This window comes from Myotis daubentonii, chromosome 8 (assembly GCF_963259705.1).
Source record: "Myotis daubentonii chromosome 8, mMyoDau2.1, whole genome shotgun sequence".
NCBI lineage: Eukaryota > Metazoa > Chordata > Mammalia > Chiroptera > Vespertilionidae > Myotis > Myotis daubentonii.
The window spans coordinates 17418531-17433682 of record NC_081847.1 but is presented as its reverse complement, the minus strand read 5'-3'; the positions used below and the strand labels follow the sequence as shown (position 1 = coordinate 17433682).

Below are 15152 nucleotides of genomic sequence, written 5' to 3'. Positions count from 1 at the left end.
GCGCGTGGGGAAGCCTGTGGGCTGTCTCAGTAGCGAGGCTGAGACCAGGATTCTCACTTCTCAGTTTTGACCCATCTCTGCATCGGAAGAACCTGAAGGTATCACGGTCAGTTTAAGGGCAGGTATGGGATTCTCCTCAGACCGGTCTTCATCGTCTCACTAAGCCAATGGCCTGTCCCTGAGTCTGGAGGAGACATTTGCAGCAGAAACGAAACCTCCCCACCTCTGTGTGATCGGCCTCAAGTTCAGCAAGGCCCTGCAATGTTTTTCCTCCAGGTCTCCCGAGGTCACTGGTGCCAGGGAACAGCTGCCACGTGCAGGCACAGGAGCGGTCGTGAAACCTGGTGAATGATTCATAGTTTATTTACATGAGGAGGTGATCAGAAGATAGATTTCAAACCTACCATTTTAAAGATAATGAATTAAATACTAGGTGCAAAGGCAATGCTGAACTGGCTTTTGGAAGTCTGCCAGCCAAGAACTTGTTTTTAAATATCTTCTAATATCCAAGGTTAACCATGGTAAGTTAGTCTGGAAACCCCTTTAGTGGCTTTCTTGATGTTCATCTGAGGTCCCTCCCAGCTAAAATGTTTTCCTCCCTCTTTTGTCAAGACCTCTGTCACTTCCTTATTCCTTTCCAGGGGACTTAAAGTGGTTGAAAGAGCTATTTATGCACAAAACATTAAGGTGCATGAGTGCACCTTAACTAGTGACCACAGGCCTTGGTCCCGCTGTGATGGCCCCTTCCCAGGCCCTATTTTCTCCTGGAATTGAGGGTGAATTGGAAGAGGAACAACTTGTTATAAAAAAAAGATACTTGTTTTGTCATAACATTTAGAAAATGTGGTTTAACAATAAATACCACCTTATTTTTTTATAGATTGTTTTCACATAAATTACTCCATTTTTTAAAATTTCAGTTCCCACTACTACCCTGCTGGAAGACAATGAAAGCACTACTGTTGTCCATTTTATAGATGAGAAAACCAAGGCTCAACGATGTTCACCTACCCCAAATGGTTTCCTCTTATTTCACTCACTAAGTGTGGTGGGAGTGTGTGTGTCTGTGGGTCTCTCTGTTGTGGTGTATGTGTGGAGGCGTAGGTGTGTTTTGGCTGCCACAGACATGCTAAATCAGCAAAATAATACAACACAAGCAAATCACAGGCAAAATAAATGAGGATACGGTGTGTTATAAAAGGAAGAAAAACTCATTTGATTGAGGAAATGAGAACTCTTCCCAAACCTAAGGATGTCTGGAATGTTTGGGGAAGAATGACCGCATGAGTGGTGCCCCAGCCAACATGGTGTGAGGCGTGGTTGGCAGGCCCATGAACATTTGGAGTCCAAGCACAGGCTGTTCCATCATGCGGAAGACGTGCAAATGGCCCGCCATCTTGCCAGACATCTCTTTTCCGCTCGGAAACTTGTGCACTTGGTAGTGGCAGTGGTGGGGGGAGGGGGGGTGGCACTCTATGTAGATGGGTTTTAGAATTTTTCATACTGAATTCAAACAAAAGCCGCCTGACTCATGGAGAGCTCGTGTCGTCCTCCAGGCTTTGTGCTCCTTCTGCCCCGTGTCTTTACCGGAAGTGGCCCGTTTTGCTAAGGCGGTGTGTAACCCAGGAGGGCCATCTCAGGAGGGCCAAGGGCAGGGGGGCCTTGGTGTCCCCCAGCCCTGCCATATGCCGATGGCCTCTCTCTCCAGCCAGACTGGCCCCTTGACCCCTGCCCAACTTTGTATTCTGAACTTAAAAAAGAGGCAGGGGGTGGGGAGGCATAGTTGTGCAATTGGAGTGTGTGCCGGTCTGTTCACCAGGATTGGAGCCTGTGCTCCGAGTGAGCCAGGGACTGCGTTTCCAGGCCATCCACTCCGCACTGGCCTGTTTCCGGCTGGCGTGCACCCTCCTCTCAGCTGGTTCTGATAAGCCGCACAGTAGTGGTTTGAGAGCGCTGGGCGCTGGGATGGCCCGTACTCGCAGCAGGCAACAGTGCAGGCCGGCCTTTCCTTCCCAGAACGTGCTCAGGGACACTCAGCTGGTTTCCCAAATCTCTCTTTTCCAGCCTTTTCTCTGGAAGGCTCAGGAATCAGCTTTGCGGATTTATTCCGGCTCATTGCTTTCTACTGCATCAGCAGGTAAGGCCTCTTCGCTTATAATTTTCAACACCTGCTGGGGATGCAATATAATTGGGTGGAGGGATCTCTCAGGTGTACACCGATTAGATGTCACGGGAAGGACTAGCCACTGAAATAAAATGGTCGCCAAGCCCACTGTGCCAGGCTTCAGATCAAAATGATTGCCCTGGCCCCTCCAAATGTAGGATCTCATTCATTAGTACGATTATGTTCTCACGCTGCTCCCATGGCTCCTTTTACGGAGACCCGTCAAGCAGGGGAAACACAAACATTCACATACACGCACATGCACACACAGAGAGAAAGGGACCAGTGATGCCAACCGGTAACATTGAAAGATCCTTGATAAATTTCCCGAAAACCCTTCAAGGAGTGCAGTTCATTTTAAAAACGTGGGTTCCTTAACCCAGCCTATACATTGTGCGTCACCATCCCTCAGGGCCACTGGGTGCTCATGGCCTTTTCCTCATTAAAGCGACTGTCTCAGTCAACATGAAGTTAAGCCAAACACCACGAGGTTAGCAAGTGTCAGGAGGGTGGGAGTTGTGCAAGACCTTTTTTTTTTCTTTTCTCTCTAGCCATAACAGTTGTTCACATCAAGTGTTTTTTCAGCAATATAGGACCCTAGCTCTTTATCTGCAGCGATGATTGCCCCTCTGAGCTCAGTTGGCCTGTGCTTTTCTGTGTCTGTCGCAGTTGGAAGAGTGGTGACAGGCATGCGCTATTCATGGTGGTTTTCAAAGATCACTTCTCACAGCCTCTCTGAGGCCGAGAAGCTCACTTGGGATTGGCTTATTTTATGTGAATTTGAGGATCAGGCTATTTCTCCAGGACTGAGTTAGATGCTCCTTGTACCGGTTGGACTAGGCCTTTCAGGGGCAGGTACTAAACTCTTTGCTCCTGGAGGTCACCAGGCCAGGGGAACCCACACAATCGATGGCCTGAGGATGGGGAGACCCTTTTGGAGGGGGACCCTGGGCTGCTTCCCAGCAGGGAGAAACAAGGGGCTTCACCTAGAATTGGACCAGAGCCCTGTGAGTGTCCCCCAGGGCGCAAAACCTGCCAAGGTGTGGGCAGGCGCCCCTGGCCTGTGTGAGGACATCTGCTGCCCCAAGCCGGGAGCTGGCTCAGGAGCCTCCACCGTCCCCAGGGGACCACACCTGGTCTGGCTGGAGGCCGACCAGGCCCTGGGAGTGATTTTCAACACTAACATGCCAGTTAGAGGTGAAGTTGGCCAGTAGTTACTCTTCATAGTTTGCTTGTTGGTGACTGTGCTATGGTTGTGAAACATGGTTACACCTATAAACCAGCATTGGGCAGCAGCACACAAAAGATACCATCTCTCCTCTCAGTGTTCATAATAGACTGGAATGCCTGCTGTCCAGGGCTGTTCCATGATTGAAGGAGAATGCAAAAGCCTTTTATAAACTGCAAAGCATGATGGGAACGAATATAATAAGGTGCTTACAGAAAAATCCCAGCGTTGAAATTTTGTGACGAGGGAGACCTGCGATTCATTTTCCTATTTATTTCAAGATGCAAAGGTCCTTGATGTTTTTGTTTCTCCTTTCCATCATGTTACTCATTTACTTACATCTGTGTTCTTAATTGATTTGATCCAGTCTTACCAAAAATATTTTTGAAATGTCCTAGTTTCGTGGTCGGCAAACTGTGGCTCGCGAGGCACATGTGGCTCTTTGGCCCCTTGAGTGTGGCTCTTCGTAAGCCTTAGGAGTACCCTAAATAACAGTGTACCTACCTATATAGTTAAAGTTTAAAAAATTTGGCTCTCAAAAGAAATTTCAATCGTTGTACTGTTGATATTTGGCTCTGTTGACTAATGAGTTTGCCGACCACTGCCCTAGTTGGTTGTTAGTACCTGAATATATTCAGGTAGTGAAGGTGGCTGGACTGTCAGCTCTGGCATTCAAACAGAGCATATATGCACGTATGCACTAGACGAGAGAATTCACGGATCAGTAAGCATGTGATTTGCCACAGGGGGAGGGTATTGAAAAGTATAGCTAAGAATACAAATGGCAGTGCACAGGTTGGCCAGCGGTGCCTAGTAGCTCACTGTCGGTTGGTGTCATCAGTGAAGTGTAGGGCACTGCCTGGCAAACTTCTGCCAGAACCACCGGGAAGCTTGTTATAATGTAGACTCCGACTGTGGGAGTCTGCGACAGCGCCTGAGAGTCCATTTCCAACGAGTGTCCAGGAGATGAGGCCCATGCCACTGGTCCTAACCTGCACTTTGAGTAGCAAGAGGTTAGAGGAAATAATTGTCATGATTAATTATTAAATGTCATTGTCATTTCAGGGGCTTTCTGTATCTGTGCTAGGCACCATTCACACATTAGCTCTAATTCTCATCGAAACCCTGAAATTAGGATCATGAAGACTGTGGGTTGGCAAGAGTGAGAGACTTGTCCACATTCAATTAACCAGGAGCAAGTAATGGATTTGTACTCAGTCCTGCGTTGATACCAAAGCCCATATTTTCCCGCTAGCCAGCACAGATCCACAGGCTTGGGGTCCCACACACTTCATTTCACATCAGCTCTGTGAGTGGGTGTAGGGACCTATTCATCTGTGTTATCCTATGTTCCTGACCTATGGAAAGAGGGACAGATAACTTTTCTCCCAGGGTGTGTATGGGCCCCCCATGAGTTAAGGTGCTGGGTGCAATGCAATAGTAGGTGGTCAATGAAGTTAGTGTTCTCCCCTTTAGAAATACAACATGTATAGAGCAAAGTTAAAATAAAATAAAAAACTCTTGGGTGAAATGTTTATACCTAAGATGGCTTTATTTGATCTGTTATGCAAGTTTTAGAATCAGGGCCCCTTTACTTAACAGTGTGTAGGTGAGAAGGAAGTGCCCCCGTGTGTGTGTGTGTGTGTGTGTGTGTGTGTGTGTGTGTGTGTGTGTGTGTGAGAGAGAGAGAGAGAGAGAGAGAGAGAGAGAGAGAGAGAGAGGGCGCGCACCTGTGAGCATGTGCTTGTGTGCTTGGAGGAGATGCTGTGCTGGGCCCTGGCCGGCACATTGGGAGGGGACTCATGTACAACATCTAATTTTCTAGTAGATCAAAGCCTAAAACCACCCATTAGCAAATGGCAGATGTTGTTTCCTGTCATCTGTGTCATTAAGAAAAAACAAAAACAGTCATGTGATATTTAAGCTCAAGGTACTGCATTGGGCAAGGTAAAAGCTTAAAATAAACATAGGTTAATTGTGTTGTATGTAGCTTTTCTCCTCCAAATTGCCCAATGAAAGTAGATATTAAGTTGGTACAGCCATAAAAACATATATTCGCGTGGCTCTTAGGCGTTACAAAGTCCTGGTTCCCACTGATCTTCATGGAAGATTATAACCAGGGTCATGTGTCTCCCGGGGTCAGGCAGCAGCTATTACAGATGTTGCAAACCCCCTGAGGCTCCACCTGCTTCCTCTGGAACAGATGCAAGGTGACAAGTAAAAGGGAGGTGCTCACAGCATCTGGGGGCAGGTGAAAGAGTCTTCTGGAAGCAAGAGGTGACCCAGGCTAGACACCCCAGGAAACAGGAACCTCCTGACTGCCAACTTGTAGCATTTTTAAAAAAAATCTTTATTGTTGAAAGTATTACATATGTTCCCTGTTTCCCCCATTGACCCCGTCTAGCCTGCCTGACTCCTAACATTTTTATTAGCAGTGTGTTAGAGCCCTCGTGACACTAGTACATTTATTTATGTTTGGCTCTTTTCATTGACCTTTCTAATTTGTTATTCATTGTCAGCAGCTTCAAGGGTTCCAAAATTCTCAGTCATCCGGATTTAATCCGTTGCAGCCAAGAATGTTGCCTAATCTTATAGTAGACAACAAGTTTTCTTTTGTATAGTTATTCTCTTCAATGGAAATTTTCAGGGCATCTTGTATAGACAAAACACAAGCAGAAGCACCAAGTTTTGTCCCTCACTCCACCCCGGCCACGATGGCCTTTGGCTGTTCTCCACACATGCCACACCCTCTCCCACCCTAGGGCCTCTGCTCCTGCTGCTCCCTCTGCCTGGAGAGTTCTTTTCCTCACGTTTACTCCCTGGCCACCTTTAGATGCTCAATCAAACGCTATCCTCTCCTAGGGCCATCCCTGGCCAACTCTCACATGTGAACACTTTTTATTATGCCCCTTTTGCACTTTATTTTTATCCAGGGCACACATCCCCTTCTCATAGATTCTGTCAATTGTTTATTGCCTGTTGGTGTCCACTTAAATGAAGCTCCGTGCAGGTGGGGACTTTTGTCTGTTTTTTTCCCACCACCTGGAACAGGGTCTGGCACATCGTAGACGACTATAAACATTGGTTGAATTAATGAATTCACTATAAATCCAATACCACCACTAAAAAAAAAATAACACCATTGTATTGAACATTCATCCATTCATTTATTCAGAACACACTTTCTCCCTGTCTGTTATAGGTGAGGCGTTGTGCTGAGCCCTGTGAAGAACTTGCCAATGCTTAGAGCATGGCCCTCCCCCTTATATATGAAAATGAACATATGTTTATTAAGCCTGCCTTTACCCTTTCTGAGAAAGCAAGAGATCGTGGTCCATGCGTTTTCTAGGGGCAGAGCTGTGCCCTGGACATGGAAGCACCCTGGTGCCAGCTCAGCATTTTCTTGTTGGGCCTGTGAGTCTGCGTTGCTGCAGTGCAGTGTGTGTCGGACTACACATGGCGCCCGCATGCTGCGGGGTGGCCGGGATGTTGCACGAGGTCCTGTAGATTTGTCTTCCTACTCCAAGTGTGATCTCAGGACAGCAGCATGGCCTTGGAGTCTGGCAGAAATGCCGAATCTCCAACCTCACCCAGACCTTCCGAGTCCGAGTATGCAGTATAACAAGACGCCCCGGGGTTCATGTGCACTACCCTAAAACACAGGGGAACTCTTATGTCCATATTCATTGAGAATCTGCCACGTGCAAGGCAATGGAACAATAAATGTTGGTTTCAAATTGCACATTCCTGCCCTGGGAGTTGGGAGCCAACATTCAGAGCATCTAGGAAATCAGTAAGAACGTTTTATGTCTAGGATCGATCCACCGACAGTTCCGATATTATCCCGAGGTACATTGTAACTAACCAGGAAGGAAATCTGGTCCTGAGTGTGTTAACACAGGCAGAAGTTTTCCGGTTAGGCAGAATTTGATGTCTACTTAGGACACTTAAAATAGTTTAAGCTAAAATACGTCTAGGATGGAAATAAAAGTAAGAGATAGCAACATGACACGTGATTACACATATTCTCTCTCCTGAAAAATTAGGGACGTTCTGCCGTTTACCTTGAAGTTGCCTTATGCCATTTCAACAGCCAAGACGGAGGCTCAGCTTGAAGAACTAGCCCAGCTGGGACTAAGTAAGTGGGGGCCCCGGCCCAGGTGTCTTTTGAAATGACTCCATGGAGCAAAGTCAATGGTGGGCTGGCTGATGATTCATCAAAGAGTAATCCCGACCTCCATGGCAAAACTTCAGGTCCAAAAGGTTCCTGAATCACATCTTCTGAGAGTCTTTTCCTAAGTCAGATGTTGCACCAATCCGCAAAGGCCCCTGCTGAGTTTGTCTGGGTAACAACCCCCATGGCCCCGCAGCGTCTTTGCGTTTGAGCTATCCTAAGTGTCCTGATGTAACGCACAATTCCGCAGTGTGTCATTTCTCTCCTTTCTGGGGCATCGTGCTGGGGAGAGGCAGTGCCTGACAGAAAGGGAAACCCAGTGTGGCGCCTCTCACTGCACGGGTTTGATTCTAGAGGAACCACGGGCATCGGGCATCGATGGAACTCCTGACAGCACAGGCGTCTAGAGTAACATCTGTCGCGCTTCCTCTCTTGTTCAGTTCCGGTCCTGGTGTTCTGGGCCATGTCTCTTACGCCGCCAAGCATCCTTGCTCTGGCCGGCACTGGCTCCTCCTCCGGCCTCTTGGAGGCCCTAAACCCAACACCGAGCTGCTAGACAGTGGTTGACAGTGGGTCAGGACATACAGTTCACCCAGTTTCACTTCTTTGTCCCACTGTCCTGGGGATTTCATGTGGGTTGAACTTTTACAGAACATTTTCCCTCCTAGATGAGAAGGGAAAATTCTCAAGATCGTAGGGCTTCGGTCTGCAGATAACAACCAGGCCATAGTCTTTGAATGGAAGCTTGCGACTCCGAAGGGCAAGTGCTGGGATTCCTAAGGCCTAAGAAACTATATTTGACCCAGCAAATAAAAATGTATGTGTTGCCCCTTTGGCATATTTTTCTGTTAATATAAATTTGTTTTGAAGCCGATGTCGTTGCCAAGGGAGCCTGCATAATTCGTAGAGAAGCCGGGAGGTAGATTCAGATTCGGTTCTGCAACCCTGATTGCTCCAAAAGAATTGCCCAGCGTGTCTGAAGCCTGGCCATGGGCAGCGGGTAGTAGGATTGGGGAATAGAATCCTGCTAAAAAAATACCAGGGCTGTATAAATGTCCCCGCTGAAAAGCTATGCCATCTCCTACAAACTGAGTTTTACACACCTTTAGCATTTTAAACAGTTCCTGAATTTAAGTTAATATATCCAGCTAGACTGTAGACCCCTTGAAGACATGCATCAGGGCTCAGTTTTCTCTTGTGACGTCTGTCCCCATAACTCCTGGATTCGGGGTTCAGCGTGCAGTGTATGCTTTGTGCTGACGCAGAAGGACTGAAGCGTCATGGGCAGCAGTAGTGCCCTGCAAAGAAAAAGGCGAACATCGCCTGTGTTAGCCCTGGCTGACAGTCGGAGCAGTTCCACCAAGACCCACACTGGCCGATAGAAACACATAGAAGGCCAGCCAGTGTGTTATTTTTAATTCCCTAGTAGCCACATTAAAGAAAATTTAAAGGACATAGGTGAAATTAATTTTTATAATTTATTTGATGAAAGATATCTGGAATGTTATTTCAACATATAATCAATATTAAAATATTAATGAACTATTTTACATTCTTCTTTTCATACTAAGAATGTATTTTCTCCTTCCAGCATATCTCTGTTTAGGCACTAAATTTGCAACAGAAATACATGATGTGCATTTAGATTTCATTAAATTTACGGTTGAAAAAGTAGATTCACATACCCAAATGCCAAGCCTGCTTCACAGTTTTCCAGGAACTGAATTGAGCATCAGTCTTTAAATCTGAATTAAGTAAGATTAAATAAAAGTGAAAGCTGAGTTTCTCTGAGGCACGAGCTGGATCTCAAGTGCTCAACAGCCATAGATAGCGGACTGTTGGCTGTCGTGTTGGACAGCACAGAACGAGAGGGAGGGGAAGGAAGGATGCGAGAAGGCAGGTGACACAAGCCCCCGTATCAGGCGTGTTTCCATCACAGACAAGGCAGGGCAAGTGCTCCCAATATCAGTCTCTCCCCACACCCCATGACCAGCCATTCTGGGCCCACAAGAAAGAAACACATTGTAAGCAAACACAGCAAGGCAGAGCTAGAGAGAGAGAGAATGACCTATTCCAGATGGAAATTACAACAGACAGCACTGCCTTCCTCGATTCGCATGGAAAACTGAGACCCAGCTGGAAAAGGGGACTCTGGCAGTATGACCTGCAATAGGCAACATATACTGCTCCAAAGAGTGTTGCATATGTATAGCTCTGGGTGAGGAGGTTATAGGCTTTGGGGCGGATGGGCAGCAAACCACAAAGATAAATGGTTGAACTTGGACTTAGCATTTGCATAAGTTTGCTGTCCTCGTTTTTGCTGATGGGACCCATGAGTATATTTTTTCCTCCTTTTGGTGTTTTAATGCTGAACACGTAAAACCCCAAGCGGATTGTGTAACATCCCTCAGGCCCCAGCTGCCGCTCCTGCCCATTAAAGGGGAACTGCCCGCCCTCTGTGGAGGGCGTCCCAGGAGAAGGGAGTTGGGGAGGGTGCTGTGGCTTTGAGAGTGGCTTCGTTTTTGTAAAGTCAGGGAGCCCTCTGGCCTTTTCTAAGCTTATACTATAAAAAAACAAAAACCACTGTATCTGGTTCTTTTTGCCTCACCTGGGAGAAGGCTGGGCTGGCTTTGTATGTTGGCCACACCATTTCTCAAGGGCTTTGAAGGTGAAAATCCCTGGGGCCTGCCTGAGCCCACAGCTGGGCCTGCAGCATTTCTACCCTCCCAGTGAGGGAATGATGCAGTTAAAGCACACAAAACAGAAACAAAACAAAAACACACAAAACAAACAAACAACACCAACGAAAGTGCTTCCCCTTCCATTGTGATTGTCATGAAACTGTGCTTTTTTTATTTGTGAAGGAATGACCCCGTGCACTGTATTTACGTTCTTGTGTTCACTGATGATGACTTTCAGATTTTTGGAGCTCTCCAGCTGACAACAAACCCCCAAACCCTCCACCTCCCCATAGGACTCCCTCCTCAGACGGTGTTTGTCCCGCCTCCCGCCAGCTCTGCCTTATAAATGGAGTGCATTCTATAAAAACCAGGACGCCTTCGGAGCTGGAGTGCAGCCAGACCAACGGAGCCCTGTGTTTTATTAATCCTCTTTTCTTGAAAGTGCACAGCCAGGACCTCAGTGGAGGCCTGAAGCGGCCCTGCACAAGGACTCCCAACGCGAATGGCACCGAGAGGCCTCGGTCCCCCCCACCCAGGCCCCCGCCACCCGCTATTAATAGTCTGCACACAAGCCCTCAGCTGTCCAGGACTGAAACCCGGGCGGGCATGCCAGAAACAGTCAACCATAACAAACATGGGAACGTAGCTCTGCTTGGAACGAAACCAACCCCCATCCCTCCACCCCGGCTGAAGAAGCAGGCTTCTTTTCTGCAGGCGGGAGGCGGCGCAAAGACCTTGACCAGCAGCCAGCCTGGCGGGGACCGGGCTCGGGAGCTGCCGCAGGAGCAGGAGCCCAGCGCAGCTGGCAGCCCAGGTGGCGCCCCGCCTGCCGAGGCCCCGGGGGATTGCACAAGGGCCCAGCCCGCCTGCTCTGAATCACGGCCCCCGTGGCATGGAGGCAGACAGAGGCTCAGCGACATGAGCATTTCCACTTCCTCCTCCGACTCGCTCGAGTTCGACCGCAGCATGCCTCTGTTTGGCTACGAGGCAGACACCAACAGCAGCCTGGAGGAGGACTACGAAGAGGAGAGCGATCAGGAGACCATGGCCCCCCCCATCAAGTCCAAAAAGAAGAGGAACAGCTCCTTCGTGCTGCCCAAGCTCTTCAAGTCCCAGCTCCGCAAGATGAGCGGGGTGTTCAGCTCCTTCATGACCCCTGAGAAGCGCATGGTCCGCAGGATCTCCGAGCTGTCCCGGGACAAGTGCACCTACTTCGGCTGCCTGGTGCAGGACTACGTGAGCTTTCTGCAGGAGAACAAGGAGTGCCATGTGTCCAGCACGGACTTGCTGCAGACCATCCGGCAGTTCATGACCCAGGTGAAGAACTACCTGTCTCAGAGCTCGGAGCTGGACCCCCCCATTGAGTCGCTGATCCCCGAAGACCAAATAGGTAAGTGCCCACTTTGCCTTTATGTAGAGGCACATAGATGATACAGTAACCTCGTAGGACAGTGCATTCTGTGTTCGCCCGAATGAAGACGTCTCTGGGAGTTCAAAACATCAGCATACTCTGCCTCGCCCCAGTTTGAATGCCAGCTTAGCTTCTTAACATAGACCTCACAGGGCTGCTACCAGTCAGGCTGGAAAAGTGGGAGCTGCTGATGGGAACTGCAGAATGGTTCGGCTTGGGGATCCAGTTTGCTTTCTGAGCGTCTGGTTGCCGTCTGATGTTGTGCTGTGTGTGTGAGGCATTTCTGCTGAGGGTTTTCTGAAAGTGGCTCTCCACAGGCTGTGCACGCACAGAAAGTTATGTTTGCTGTCTTCGGGGGCGGGGGCAGTGGGTGTTCGGTTTTGCTTTGTTTGGGAAGGACTTTTTATTGAGGCATCGCTTACATTCAGAAAAGCGCAGCGATGACAGTGTGCAGCTCAGCAAGTAGCACATGGCCAGCATCCAGAAGACCCCTGTCACCCTGGTCCCCAGAAGACTTCTGATCTTACAGAATTCAGTGACAAGCACCGTTTTGGAGTAAGGGGGGGGGGGTGGAGTTTATTTTGTGTGCCTTTAAAAAATAAGTAATAGTTTGGAGGTCACATGAAAGGTGTTTTCTCCGAAGTCAAGGGGAAATACTTTCTTTATAACCTCATTGAAAGGCTGAATTGGTGGTTACTTTGGCCAAGGAAAATTTGAACTTGGCAGGCAGTCTTTTTTTCCAGGGTGAGAGTGTTGAAGGCTTTTTTTTTTTTTTTTTAATTTCAGAAGGTTGACTCTAAAAGACTAATTTCAGAAACCTCATTCACTGGGCAGCCACAGCCAAAATAGCTCTCAAACTCTTCCAGGCAGTTCAGAAAGCTAAACATAAGTTTCTTCTTTCTGATTGGGGCTGTTTGTCGAAAGTAGTACACAGTATATGGTAAGGAGTAGTGTCTCTCTCTCTCTCTCTCTCTCTCTCTCTCTCTCTCTCTCTCTCTCTCTCTCTCTCCCCCTCCCCCCCCCCCCCCTTTGAGTGAGTTTCAGCAGTTCTTTGATTTTCTCACAACGGAATCAAAGCCTTGTTTGTTTTTCTGTGGTTGGAGCCTGGGTCCATGAGGCGTGGTTAGAGCTGAAGACAGAGGCTGGGAGGAATGTGCCCTTGTGATGTGTCTCAGAATTGGAAAAGGCTTCAAGGAAAATCAAAATAACCACACAGACCACCTCTTCCCCCCATCCCACTGGATCCTGCTTCTCAGGGGAGACCTGCTCAGACGTAATAGTATAATAAGGACCCAGAACGTTCACAAAAAGCTTCCTCTGAGGCGGCCCAGGGGGAGAGCAAGGCAGGCGCTGATGTCAGCCCTGAGGTATGTGGCAGGCATCACCAAGCCAACCAGCCTACAGAGCGGAGGCTCGCAAGGGGACAAGGGCCTTCCCTCCCTTCCCTGCTGAGAGTGTAAACACCAGTCCGCATACTGGTCCCAAGAAGCTCTTCTTCCGGCTTGATTTTTTCTTTTAATCCTCACCTGAGGATGTGTGTGTGTGTTTTCAAATTGGTTTTTTAGAGAGAGAGGAAGGGAGAGAAAGAGAGAGCAACATCGATGTGAGAGAGGAACATCGATCGGTTGCCTCCTGCATGGGCCTCGACTGGGGATGGAACCCTAAGTCTCGGTGTGTGACCTGACCGGAAATGGCACCTGCATCCTTTTGGTGTACTCGCTCTTGGAGTGCACGACCCCATTTTCTCCAAAAATAAATATACACTTGGCGACTTCAGAAATATGCAGCTTTTAATTTAAAATCTAAGGCCCTCTACAAGAAGGGAGGCTGACATCTATGGAGCCCCTAATTTGAGCCGGGCGGCCTAATCAAACGATCTCAGTGAGTCCTGGCCTCCGCCGGGAAGCAGGCATGGGCACCATCCCTGTGGGGTAGAGAAAGGCAGGGCTTTGCCAGCTGGAGTCCTTTGTCCCGCGGCCACACCAGCTAGTAACCTTAGCAGGTGCCGCATTTGAGCTTCCTTATCAGATTCAAAGCCCAGGTTCTTCTAATTTACCCCCTTGCTGCTGCCTACATTCATATTTTCGCATCAGAAATTAAGGGGAATTGAAAAAAATTTAAAGTACATTGTACACCTAAAACTAATACATTGTTATATGTCAATTACATCTCAACTAAAAGTTAAGAAAAATTTTACATTAAGAAAGAAATTAAGGGAATTGGAATAGAAGCTGACCCTTTGTTGAGGCAGCTCAGACTAAAGCTCTGTGGAGATGGGGGTGTAACCAACTTAAGCTTTGCTATGATTTTTTTTTTTTATTGGTTTATTTGTTTTGGTTTTTAAAGCTTTTGCATTCTGGGTTGCAGGCTCGATCCCCAGTAGGGGGCGTGCAGGAGGCAGCCAATCAATGATTTTTCATCATTGGTGTTTCTGTCTCTCTCCCTCTCCCTTTCTCTCTGAAATCTATAAAAATATATTTTAAAAAAATAAAGCTTTTGCATTAAAGCAGGTACTTCACATCTGCTGCTTCCCCAGGAATCATCATTCTGTTTTGAAAGTACAGTGAATATGCTGGGCTTTTGAAATTAAAAGGAAGGTATACCAAGCAGAGGTTAACCCAAAAAACTGATTACAAGTCCGACTGGAGGGAAAGAGGTGACCCAATTTTTAGAAAGCCAATCCCCGTACATGCACAAGCTACTCTATTAGAACTGAGAAGAAAATGGACTTAGTCTAGTTGTCTGTTTTGATATATTCATAAATGAAGGGCTCACTAGTTTACTACAGGCTTAATAAATTGACTCCTTTGAGCCTCATAACCAAGTCAAGGTTGGCACATTTGTTTAAGTATTGTTTGTGGTTTGCATATTTATGAATGGAGGCCAAGATATATAAAGTGACATGCAGAGGGTTATACTACTGGTAAGTAGGGGAGCCTGGGTTCTAACCAGGTCTTCTCTCTCTGTTGTCTGCTCATTCTCACCACATCTCACTTCCTGGATGGAAGTAGTCACTTTGAATAGACTCAGTTGGATTGCCATCCCTAGAATCCCAAGCCTCAAATTTGTTCTGAACAGGTGTCTACTAATGCTTGTAAGGCTTTTCAGGAATGCCAGTTATGCCCTGGCCAGTGTGGCTCAGTTGGTTGGTGTGACTCAGAGTGTCATTCCCTGCACAGGAAGGTTGCTGTTTCAAGTTCTGGGCAGGGCACATACCTTGGCTAGTGGTTCAATTCCTGGTAGGGGCACATGCAGGAAGGAGGCAGTCGATCAATGTTTCTCCTCTCTCTCTCTCTCTCCCCCCCTCCCCCGTCTACTAGCACTGTCCCCCCACCCCCACCCCACCCCGCCTTGCCCGCTCTCTGAAATCAGTAAAACATATCCTTGGTGAGGATTGAAAAAAAAGAAGAATGCTAGTTAGGGTTCTCTACTTCTGGAAAATCTGGTCCTGTCCTTTTCTCCCACAATTTGTGAAGGAGATAGTTCTGAACTAG

General features: G+C 47.8%; 1 protein-coding gene across 10 annotated transcripts in view; it reads left to right on the top strand.

Annotated features, from left to right (window-relative positions):
• Nucleotides 1-15152, top strand: part of RIN2 (Ras and Rab interactor 2) — a 213994-nt gene that overhangs the window by 173541 nt on the left and 25301 nt on the right. For all 10 annotated transcript variants that reach the window (XM_059705433.1, XM_059705435.1, XM_059705439.1 and 7 more), the window contains 3 exons: nucleotides 2065-2137; nucleotides 7439-7530; nucleotides 10486-11637. In XM_059705433.1, coding sequence (XP_059561416.1) covers nucleotides 2065-2137; nucleotides 7439-7530; nucleotides 10486-11637 — 1317 coding nt within the window. The remainder of the gene's footprint in view (nucleotides 1-2064; nucleotides 2138-7438; nucleotides 7531-10485; nucleotides 11638-15152) is intronic.